At 34.1% G+C, this 12,848-nt stretch overlaps 1 protein-coding gene across 1 annotated transcript in view; it reads right to left on the bottom strand.

The window, feature by feature from the left end:
* The window catches only part of LOC140452141 (lachesin-like), a 374,675-nt gene that overhangs the window by 181,959 nt on the left and 179,868 nt on the right, over positions 1–12,848 (bottom strand). The window contains exon 2 of the mRNA XM_072546233.1: positions 5,940–5,987. Within this exon, the coding sequence (XP_072402334.1) occupies positions 5,940–5,987 (48 nt within the window). The remainder of the gene's footprint in view (positions 1–5,939; positions 5,988–12,848) is intronic.

Genomic DNA, 12,848 nt, shown 5'->3' with positions numbered 1-12,848 from the left:
AAAGAAGATCAACAAGTGTTATGGCGAAAGCGTCATAGTTTGATTTATCATTGTTTGATGCAAATTAATAGGATTGAAAACTCTAAAAAACACGTCAAAGGTAACATGTCTCTAGACCTACAAACCACGAAAATTATCTGAGTACAGAAATTTGCTACAACACACTGAAAATGTAGAACTGATGTTAAACTTCCGCGCGAATAACGAACTCAGAATAAACAGGACATGTTTTGACCACAAGTATACATTCAATAACACCCGTGGACAAAGATCTATGATAGATTATGTTATAACCAACATATATATACCTACATTAATCAAAAATAATCGACGTCTCAAAGATGTCTCGACTTAGCAGATGTAGGTAGCGACCATAGCCTACTATTACGTAAAATAAGAATCATCATGAAACCCACTATTAAATCACCCAAACAACTATTAAAACTAATCCAAAAAATAATAGAATAAAACAGAATTCCTCCAGAATGGAGATCAAGCATCCTAATACCTATGTTCAAAAATTCAAAAAGGGATACAAATCGGACCTAGAAAATTGCAGAGGAATTAATTTATTTAACACAACACTAAAACTAACAACCAAAGTTATAACAAATAAACTGAACGAAATTATAACACTAGCAGAAGAACAACAAGGTTTTAGGTCGGGAAGACCATGCACCGACGCTATATTTATAATAAGGTAAGCACGAGAGAAATCATTAGAATACAAAAAATTGGCGTATCTATCTTTCGTGGACCTTAAGAAGGCATTTGACGGTCTTGGTAACATCCTAATCTTAAATATAAATTTCTTCAAACGTTACTTAACATCTTAGGCGTGACCGATTTAATCGCAAGCTTTGTTCGTCTTCTTGAGTCAGCTAAGTCGAGGGATTTCGTTTTGTACACAATATTTTTGACATATCTCCATAAGAAGAAATCTAATGGCGTCAGATCAGGAGATCGTACTGGCCATTCCATCGATCCTCGCCTCCCTATACACCGATTTGGAAATATTCGGTTGAAGTACTACCGAACAATGATTTGGTAATGGGGTGATGCTCAATATTGTTGAAAGTATATCATATTCGATGAAACTTGTGTGTTTGCTGGATTAGAATTATAAGTTTGTCAAAATTGGTATGACATTATGTTGGAGAAGTGCTAAATAATTATCACATTGCCATCAATGAAAAAGGGATTTATGATATGATCTCCAAGAATTACTGCCTATACCTTTTCAGGATATTGTTTATGCTGTTCTCTCATCCCGTGAGGATTTTCCATAGATTAAGAGCTACAATTCTGACTACAAGCATGTACAATGTCTAAAAGTACACTAATAATCAGAAAACAAAACATGTTCTATTAATAACATTGTTATCTAAAATTGCCAATCGATGAATGGCTATAATAACATCAAACATTAGGGTTGTTTGTCGACTAGAAGTATGTGGGTTTTCCTCAAACTCAAGGATAATACCCAATTTGGCATCATCACTTATTGCATTTGCAGCTGCTTTTGTCTTATATGTCCAAGGTCGCCAAACTACTTTCCTATTTTACTAATTGATACAGGCCGCAAATATGGAAATGTTTCATGAAATAAGCGAGCAACGTCCATTTGTTTTTATTTTGTGCATTTCTTTTAAATGAACCACTGTTCTGTTATGCAGTTACCGAAATTCAAAGGACTATAAAACTACTGTCATGTAGACAGACAACAATTTGCTAAGGTCTAGCGTTTTAGACAAAAGTAAACAAAACTATCATAAAAAATATTTTTTTCCTATCAGTAAAAAGGAAGGCTGAAAAAATAGTCTGCACTTTTTCATCATCAACTTAGTATTTATTATAAACATAGTTGGAATAAGCATTATGTCGAGAATATTTCAATAAACACTTATGTTTATATTAGCTTGAAAGTTCTTTAATCAGTGTGACGCATTTTTTATATCTCACGCCGAAAGATCTTATGAAATAATAAAATTTTACGACTTCCTGTCATCACTTGGCATGACTCATGACTTTTTGGATGTAGGGAATATAATGTTGATATAATAAAGTAATTAAAAACACTTAATATTTCCAAAACAGTTAAAGATATAGGATATTGTAAAAGATATTTAGAATATACTGAGGAATTCAAAAGTTGAATAAAACACACATCAAAATAATCTAGGGGACAAAAACAAAATGCGAGATTACAGAAGGATTTCAAATAATTGATTTTAAATATTTTTAATAAATAGTTATAGTTATAGTGTCCCGAATATAAAATAAACATTCTCACAATTACCGTAATAGCTCTTAAAAAAATTAAAAGAGAACTCCATAAGTTAAAAAATGGTAAAAAAAAAAATAAAAAACTAAATTGTTTCCCTTCAACTCCCAACAAAGTAGTCTTTAGGTTCAGTTGATTATTGTTGATTATTGTTTTACATCAGAATCTGTAAGAAAAATTCATGATCAGATGGTGAATATCTTGCTGCGGTATTCTGTTCCACTCCATGGAAAAGCCCTCAAACAGTTGCTGTCTTGTATTGAACGCAATATTTTGTTGTAAAATGCTTCTGTCCAATATGTCCCATAAATGCTCAATTAGGTTGCGACCCCTTACCATTATATGCTGCCTTGCTGTCTATGAACCTCCTGCTCGGTGGTCAATCGTTCAGCATTACCAGATCGTCTCCAAATTCTTGTCCGTCTTGTATCTGGTGCAAATTTAACTCTGCACTCGTCTGTGTACAAAGTAGAGGCCCACTCACGTCTAACCCAATTTGCGTGTTCTTATGCCCACTGAAGCCGATGAGCGCGATTCCCTTTGGATAGCACAGTCACTCTTACAGGTCTTCGCGCATTTAATCCTACTTCATGCAGTCTATTTCTAATGCTTTGGCCACTTAAAAACACCTTACGGGTCTCTTGTTGCCTCATTAATTGTAATTGTGATGCAGTTACACTGCGATCTCGCAAAACCTGCTACCTAATAATACGGTCTTCAATCTGGTTGGTTATCCTTCTACGGCAACATCACCAGATTCTTGACATCTTAACCACCAACGATTAATGAAACTTCTGTTCGTGTGGAGGACCTGAGTAACGTTTTTTAACTTCTGCCAGCTTGAAGCATCCCGATAGCAAGCCACTGCATTTCGCTATTTAAATGATGTCTCTCCATTATTGTCAATTGCAAAACTAAATGAAAACGACGAAGCACTAATAGACTTTTGCGCTAGAAATGAAATGAGAATCAACAATACATACTTTTCTCATAAAGACCAACATAAATACACTTTTAACAATAATCGAGGCCAGCGATCAATGATAGATTTTATAATCACAAATCGAGTGATAGCACTGTCACAAGTACTTGATGTCAGAGCCCTAACATCTGCTAACCTGGGGACAGATCATAACCTTGTTTTATACAAGACGCTACTAGAACGTCCGCAACGAAACAGAAAACTCCCAATGCTCATCGAAAAACACAATATAGAGTCGCTAGCAACAGAGAGTACAAAACTCCTTTATGAGTAGAAGATACTTGGCAAAAAATCAGGAAATGCATCAACCAAGCAGCAGAAGGAGCAATTGGAAAGCGGAAAATTAACACGAGGGCGATAAACCACACCAAACCGTTTTGTCAAGAGGTAAAAGAACTCTCTGAATTAAAACGCAAATGTTACCTGAGATATAAAGCACACAATCGGAAGAAGCTCTCGCAGAATATGTCCAAGTAAGAAACGAAGTAAACGCAAGAATAAAATGAATCAAAAGAGAATATTGGGTTAAATTCACCAGAGACATGGACTACGACCTATATGGTGCCCAAAAGAAAGTTTGGAAAATGTTTCGGAATAGGAAAAAACCAGTTAACGAGTTCGTACAGACCAAGGGAGTACCTATAGAGACATGGCAACAGCATTTTAAGGAGCTATATGATGCTGAAGAAACGCTGAATATAAACGAATACGAAGCAGATATAAGTGCTACAATCAATGACGAAGAGGTAGAAGCAAAGATCAAGAAGCTAAAAAACAGAAAATCACCTGGAACAGATGGTATGCCCAATGAACTCTTAAAATGTGGAGGCCCTGAACTTGCAAATAAACTGTCACAACTATTTAACAAAATCTTAAGAGACACAGAAACACCAGAGGAATAGCAGAAGAGTATCACAATTCCCATATTTAAAAAAGTAAAAAAAACTTGCCCACAAAACTACAGAGGAATAACCCTCTTAAATACAATGATGAAACTTTTCACCGTGTATTCTTAAGGACAAATTGGAAAGGCAAATCACTAATGCTAGAGAACAACAAGGTTTTACAAGAGGGCGGTCTATAACAGATGCAGTATTCATAATAAAACAAATAAAAGAAAAAGCTATAGAGTTCGGCATGCCAGCGTATATTTGCTGCATTGATCTGACGAAGGCGTTTGACAGGGTTCCTCTGCGAGACATTCTAAATATATTAATTGAAAATAAAACACGGATCAAGATGACAAAGATAGTCCTTAACCTAAATAACAACAATGTAACCAAAGTTAGAGCAGGAGACCAATTCACTGAAAATATTCCAACACCGGGAGGAATTAGACAAGGCGACAGTTTAAGCCCCTTCTTGTTTAACCTACACATGGGCAAAATTATAAACAAAGTAACATCTCTCAATCTCGGATACAGAATAGGCAACAAAAGAATTGGTATGGTGTGTTACGCAGATGATGCAGTAATTATTGCCGAATCAGAAGATGATCTTCAGAGACAGCTCTTTCAAATAAGTTGCCAACTGAATATGACCATTTCTACCAACAAAACTAAATATACGACAATAGCAAAAGATCCGCTCAGATGTAAGTTAGTGGTTGAGAACAACCCCATAGAACAGGTGATGCAATTCAGATATCTGGGCACAGATATATCAAACACACAACCCAGTAAAGGACCTAAGGAGTGAGATCAACAAAGCATCTGCATTGTCGGGATGTCTGCGGGAGATAGTCTGGTCAAATCCGTATATGCGCACAGATAGTACAAGACTTGCATACGACCGATCATGACATATGGCATAGAAGTACGCGAAGATACCAACAAAACGAAACAGATGCTAAGGGTTGCTGAAATGAAAACCCTAAGAACAATAGTGGGCAAAACAAGAAGAGACAGGGTGAGAAATACAAACGTCAGAGAGCAGTGCAAAATTTAAGATATTGTAAGATGGGGAAGGCAGCGAAAGAGGATGTGGAACAATCATGTAAGACGAATGGATGAAAATAGACTCCCAAAAATTGCCCTAGAAAACAACCCGCCCGGTTCAAGACCTCCCGGAAGACCACCTAAAAGATGGAGGGATAGTTGGCAATCTACCTCCCAGGAAATTAACCAGAGGCAGCTTCAGAATTAAACAGATCGAAAGATATCCAAGAAGTAGAAGAAGAAGAAGAAGAGAAAAACTAAATAAAAATCCACATAGATATCGAAAATCAAGTACCAATAAAGAAATATTACTGTTTATCTTATAGACAAAAAACGCATATTGAAATTTTGTTAATTTTTTTATAGCCTTTCTTATCAGCATTACCGTAGAAGTTGGTACAATAATCTACAAAACAACAAAAAAGATTAAAAATATAAATTTATTTTTGTATTCAGAGCTAACATTAATTTAAAGCTTTTAATATAGGTGACCCCTAGATTATTTTGATGTGTATATAAGGTGTGATATTTGAAATAAGAAAGTTGGTATCGACATGTCCAAGCGTTTTTTGGAACACACCACCCTTTACCGAATTTATTCCATTCGGCTTTTCCTCCCAGATACAGATTCCATAATTTTAACTGCTAAATTTAGTTAAACCTCTTATTAAAGATTAAAAGAAAACATCATTCTGTATCTGAAATTAAATTACACCAAAATACAAAAACGACTTACCATTCCTTCCGGTGGTTTCTCTTCTCTCTCCTCTGTCTCCATTGTGAGCTAAAATAAAAAGCAATTTTATAAATAATGTACTGACTTTTCTGCTCAAAAAACATGAAAATTCAACAAATTTTATAGTTTTATGTACCTAAATGGTAATATGTTTTTTATTTTATGAATCACTTGGTTACACTGACCAAAAAGTTAATTGTTTCGGATCGCAAACAACTAATTCCTATATATTTTTGCTTTAAGCACTTGAATAAAAGGTAAAGTTACATTTTGATTTTTAGCATGTGTTTTTACTGTGGAAAAACTTTAGTTTTTGGAAGTTGGTCCATCTGCAAATGAAAAATGAAAACGTTTTCCAGCTCATAACCATTACAGCTGATTTCATATATTTTTTATTTATTTTCAACCACTTAAGGCGAAAAGTTCGGGTTCGTTCGGAAAAATATTTTTTGCAGGAGAAATTTTATAAATAATTTAAAACTGAAAAAAAACACAAAATGAATTTTCAAGGCTCAAAAACATAACTGAAAAATATTATTTTTGAAATCATCAAGTGCCTAAATTCAAGTTTAATCCTTTTTCTGTCAGCTTCCGATGAAAATTCTGGGCTTATTTTATTTTAAAACATTGTTTTTTAAATGTTAATGAAGCGCATATGACAGGACGGGCGCTCATTTGTACAATGAGAATTGAAACTAGCAAAAGTTTGTGCCATAGCCTCTTGTTTCTACAGAGAGAAACATCTTGTTTCTCTCTCTTGTACACGCCGCAGCCCGAGCACTCTTCTTCTCATAAGATTATATTGATCGGGAAATAATAGAGCAAGTTTTGAACTTGATTTAAATTACTGGTAAATTTAAAAACAATATTTTTTTACTTTTGAGTCTTGAAAATCGTAATTTTGTATTTTTTTAGTTTTAAATTGTTTATAACTTGTTTTTAAACGATCACGTTTACAGAAAAATTATTACAAGGGACCTATTTTGTTCAGAATGATTCAAAAAATTCAAAACAAATTTGTCCGGGCCGAAAAAACTGATTGTTACAATTTGTTTAAAAAAATTTGAACCACTTTTCGCCTGGGCAACCTATTGAACCTAATTTTAAGGTATCTCGTGAAAGTAATTATGGAAAAAGAACTTCATGCGACTATTTTTCCGAACGAACCCGAGCTGCATAATATTTGTTGTTAGCATAACAAAATACAAAAAGTGATAGACATGAAGTGATGAAGAAAAATAAATAAAAATAAAAATTTTATTAAAAAAGTTTTTAAAAACTCTACCGAGTATGTAGAAGCTCCTACAAGTCCTTTTAATGTTTTTGGAAGTTGGTGATATAGTCTTTCCACTGAGTATATTGGACAGTCGATCAAAATGTGCTTCACTCTCACTTTACATTCATAAACCAATCACATTGGTCCCTCTTCTTTCTTCAACAAGTGTTTATGTCTTGCAACCGTGTGTCCTAATCTAAAGCAAGCAAGTAATTTGATTAAATCCAGACTGTGGGGACTTGTTGACCCCTTAGAATAACGTTCGGGTGTATTATTTCATTGGAGCGAAGTGTATTAATTTATGTTTAAAACAGGAATCACTCCACCGCGCTCCAATGCTCCAGATCATCCCTTTCCTCCCTAATAGGGGCACACTATCAGCCAAATGCTCTTCATGTGGGAGTCCTGTGTAATAGAACTCCAACATGGTTCTCTAACCGATTCAAAATTCAGGATAGCGTAAGCCGCTTTATTCCTGTTATCGTCCTAATTTGAGACGTGATATTGCTTCATTTATAGAAGAACGTGATAACTCAAATATCAATATTATATCAATACCATGGTTTGCCGATTATTGTTTTTTTTACTCGATTATATTAATTTAACATTGTAAACACATTAAAATCTTTTATTATGGATTAATGACACAAAGTACGGAAAACTGTTAGTAGATACTATCTTGGATTGACAAACTTTTGAATGATAACTACTTGTGTGTTTCCTTTTGAAAAAACTTTTTCATTATATTAAATTGTGACTTTCTGTAAAAAAATATTTAAATGGTTTTAATAATGTGACACTAAAATAAAAAAAATTAAAGAGAAAATCATAACATGAGGGAATGCCTGCATTTTCTAGTAAATCTTGAAGATCAGTACAAACTACAAAGTTTGATAAAAAAAACTGTAAATGGATAATTTTTACCGATTTTTACAATTCTGATATCGCTTAATTTTTCTCCACCAACGAAATTTCCAACTCCAATTTCCTAAATCTTTTAGATCGAAAAAATCCCTTAATGATAGCCCCTTTACTTGAAATGGTTTACCACTTTTTTTGCAGTTCAAATTAAAGTTGTGTATTCGTTAGGTAAATATATGCGGCTTGATTTTGAGTAAAGCTTTACTTGTCGTTCGATTACAGAATGAGCACAATCCCCCTTGTTCTGCGTAAGTCCTGTTAGCAGGAATTTACGGTATATAGATTTAATATTACGATACTTTTCGGCCTATACATAGCCTATATATTTATCTGAGAAAACAACGCGTTTAAGATCATCGCATTCAGATCTATTTTTTTATTCATCTAAATTTACGTTTTCTTTCATTTCATAGATGGCAAACTTTAAAACATTTCATTTAGACATTTATTTCCTTTGGGACATGGCAAAACAGTTTGTAAATCAAATACAGCGTCATAACTGTTTCTAATTTTTATTGTATCGCTGTTTTTTTCTAATCGTGACAAATCTTTTCCATGATATGATTTTCATATTCAGTCCCTAGTTCTTTTTAAGTATCTGAGGCACTATGATAGGAAACACACAACGAACATTGGTCACTTTATTTTAGTGTGAAGAAGAAATATTGGAGTTGTTTTGAAAAATTTGTTGATAAATAAGATACTTTCCGTAAGAAATGTTCTTCTGTTTAGATTTCTCAACATAATCGCGATAAAAATCAGCAAGAGACTTACCACTTTCTATGTATTCACGACTCCGACTCCGAGTTCTTGTATAATGATTTTCGATCCGACAAATGCTATTTATGTGGCGTTTCATTTCTTTCCTAATGTTGTCATGAAGTTTTCGGTGGTTTTTATGTTTTCCTCTACGATCTTTTTCTACTATTCCAATTTCCGAGCGCTTTCCTACAACTGTACCAATTTTTATAATATTAAAATCTAATGTCCAACATGCTATAAACAACTGAAAATCAGAGTTCCCAGAGCCAGATAAAGTTCACATTGAGTGGAGTAAACTTATAGATGAAACAATTTAGGTGCAATAACATCATATACAAATCTGGTGAGATAGCTACAGAATAGCTACTATCGACCTTTGTTCCGCTACCAAAAACCAAGAATTCCAAACACTGTAATGACTATTATAACAAAAAGATTTTTTCGTCGAATTTATAGACTATAAGAAAGCTTTCGACAAAGTTACACATAACAGTCTCATGGAATGTCTAAAACGAAAAAGACTCGACAAAAATGATACTAATATAGTGAGAAATCTCTATTGGAACCAACAGGCTGTGGTAACATTAGATGGAAATAGCACAGATGCACAACAGATAAGTAGAGGTGTGAGAGACAAGGCTGTGTACTTTCACCATTACTATTTAAATATACTCCGAACGTTATTTACACCGGCACTTAAAAACTGTACAGAAGGAATCAAGACAAATGGTGAAAATATAAATAACATTTTTAAACACAAAGATGTACATAAATATACAAGAGAAGTCAAAATTAGATGCGAAAGTTCCATCATAGATTATGTGTTAGTAAATAGATCATCGAGGCAATGCATTAAAGAAGTAAGAGTAAAACGAGGAGCTGAAATATATAGTGACAACTATCTAGTTGTAGCCAGGACCAGCTTGGGAGTGCTGGAAAACTACTTAACAGAGCATGCTGAACATGACTGTTACTTGGACCAAAATTGGCAAATACTGAAAGAAGCACTCCTAAACGGTGGTAAACAAGCATGCGGATTAACAAAAAATAACAGAAGCAACAAGTGTACAAACTGGTGGAACAATGAAATAAAAGCAGAAGTCAATTTCAAGAATATAGCTTGGAAAAATTATTTAAGGAACGGAACCGCAGATAACTACCAAATATACAAACTGCAAAGAATCAAAGTCAAAGATATGGTACTAGCAGAGAAACGGAAAAGTTGGGAAGAATTCGGAAACAGGACGGAAGAAGACTACCACTCTAACGAAAAGTTATTCTTTAAAACCCTGAAGAATTTGAGAAACAAAAAGGCTCCACAAACACCAAAGCAAATAATGGACAAAGAAGGACACTTACTGCATGACAATGACCACATACTAGATATATGGAAGCAATATTTCGAGGATCTACTGAATATCCAAAACGATGTAGACATTATCACAGAAGAACCAGAAGAGGTAGAGCAAGAAGACCAAATTCAAGACGAAATAACTATAGCAGAAATAAAAGAAATCATACAAAAGCTTAAGAAAGGCAAGGCGGCTGGATTTGATAAAATCACAGCAGAAATGCTTAAAAACATGGGCGACAAGGGCATTGAACTGCTAACAAAACTATGTAATAGGGCATGGAGTGAGAGCCAAATACCAAAAGATTGGGAAGTGTGAGTTATTTTACTCATTTTCAAAAAGGGAGACAGACGCGAATGTAGTAACTACAGAGGAATAACACTACTGAGCATCCCATCCAATGTATATGAGAGAATACTAGAAAAACGTCTTTTACAAGAAGTTGATTCTAAAATGGAATAATCACAGAGTGGATTGAGAAAAGGCAGAAGTATCCAAGATCACATTTTTACTATCAAGAAACTAATACAAAACGCACGGAACTCAAGCACTGAGTTATACCAAGCTTTTATAGACTTAGATAAGGCATTTGATATTACTCCAAGGAAGGTGATTGACATATGTTTAAAAAAGGAAGGTGTGAAAATCAAACTCATGCAAGTCATTATGAGTATATAAGGAACAGAATCAGAATCGATAATAGGGAATCCGAAGGGTTCATAGTAAATAAGGGTCTACGTCAAGGAGGAGTCCTAGGCCCCATACTGTTTAACATTGTCTTGGATGACATAATTAAAGAAACTAGAGCAGAAACATTGAAATTATATGCCAGATATAGAAATCTAGAAGCAGTGTGGATCTCAGAGTGTGCATACTCAGACGATCTAGTGATATTTGGGATAAATGAAGAAGCACTCAATCGAAATTTACGAAAGTATGGAACGCTGTACTAATTAAACGAAATTTGAGGATCAATAATGAGAAGACGAAAGTAATGGTATGCGGAAAAAATAGAAAACAAACGCAGATAACACTTAACGGAAATACACTTGAACAAGTCGATACTTACAAATACTTGGGAGTACAAATAGAGAACAGAGGAACTGAAGAAACTGAAATAAGTTCCAGAATAGAAAGTGCTGCTCGGATGTACCACGCAATTAAAAGTACGCTTTTGTCGAAAAAAGAAGTATCCCAAAAAGCCAAAGTGACCATATACAAGACGGTGTTTGTGCCGATTTTAACTTTTGGTAGTAAAAGTTGGACGCTTATTGATAAATTAAAATCAAAAATACAGAGCATAGAAATGAAGTTTCTTAGAAGAATAATGGGTATAACCAGGTTAGACAGGAAAATTGAAGAGGCTCAACTGAGATGATATGGACACATGGTTTTAGAATGAATCAATAAAGACCAGTTAAAAAAGTATGGGAAGCCAGAAGACAAAACAAGAGACCAAGAGGCAGGCCAATGAAGACATGGGATAATAATGTAACCTCAATGCTAGAGACACGAGGAATCAGCAAAGAATAAGAAGCAATGGAGAAAAATTGTACATGCAACTAACTAAAGACATTACACCTGATATCTTAGGGTAAATGGGTTTAGGATTATATATACATGCCGACGATTATCGCTGAAAGTGAGAAAGATCTGCATGCAGATGCTACTAAACACAAATTCTGATACTGAGGAACAGTTGGGTTTAACAATAAACATAAAGAAAACAAAAACCATGGTTGTCAGTAAGAGGGCTAAAGTCAAAACAAGGATCCAGGTAAAAAATGAAGATATTAAACATACAGACAAAATAAAGTGGTACTGATATTTGGGTTTGATGCCAAATAATACATGTGAATACAGTCGCACTGTTAGTATCTCCAATATCCCAGTATTCTTGAAAAATCCGTTCTCTTGTTTCATTTGATATACTGAAGTAGCATTTAAGCCTACATGTATTTTTACACGTAGGGCCCATATTTTTTTCTTTCGTAGGTTTGTTAGTAGTAGACAATACGTTTGCATTTCCTTGATCTTTTAACTTTTTGATTTCGTTTAACATTTCCAGGTTGATTTATCACCTTTAAATTTTCTTGATTTTTAATCCTTATTAACTTCTGTGGTATTTTCTTTATTATGCACAAATCATCGGAAACAAGACACAATGTTTATTAAAAACACCTGTTTTTATAAAGAAAAATAACAAAATCCAAATTAATTTACAGTAAGCATAAAATAGTTAAAAAATTTACAAGCACTATTGCCAAGAATAGAGATATAAATCAATATGACGTTCTGTATGAGAGATATAAATCAATATGACGTTCTTACCAAAAATTGCAACACACAAATATCACATTAAATTTGTTTTCAAACGACCCAATCGTTTTTATGACGTACTACCAGAAAATCACTTTAATACTTGTACCTTATCGACACTTTTCTTTATGACTATATTCCATAAAATTAAGACTAAAACAACAGTCTCGTTTGCGAATTAAGTTTGAACTGTCAACTGTCGCTCTTCCTTCTCTTCCAGTCTTCCACATAATGGATCGGTTGATGCGGTGACGTAAAACGATACTATTGCAATCTGTT

Source organism: Diabrotica undecimpunctata, chromosome 10, assembly GCF_040954645.1.
Source record: "Diabrotica undecimpunctata isolate CICGRU chromosome 10, icDiaUnde3, whole genome shotgun sequence".
Classification (NCBI taxonomy): domain Eukaryota; kingdom Metazoa; phylum Arthropoda; class Insecta; order Coleoptera; family Chrysomelidae; genus Diabrotica; species Diabrotica undecimpunctata.
The sequence above is the reverse complement of the archived record's forward strand: the minus strand, read 5'-3'. Positions and strand labels throughout refer to the sequence as shown.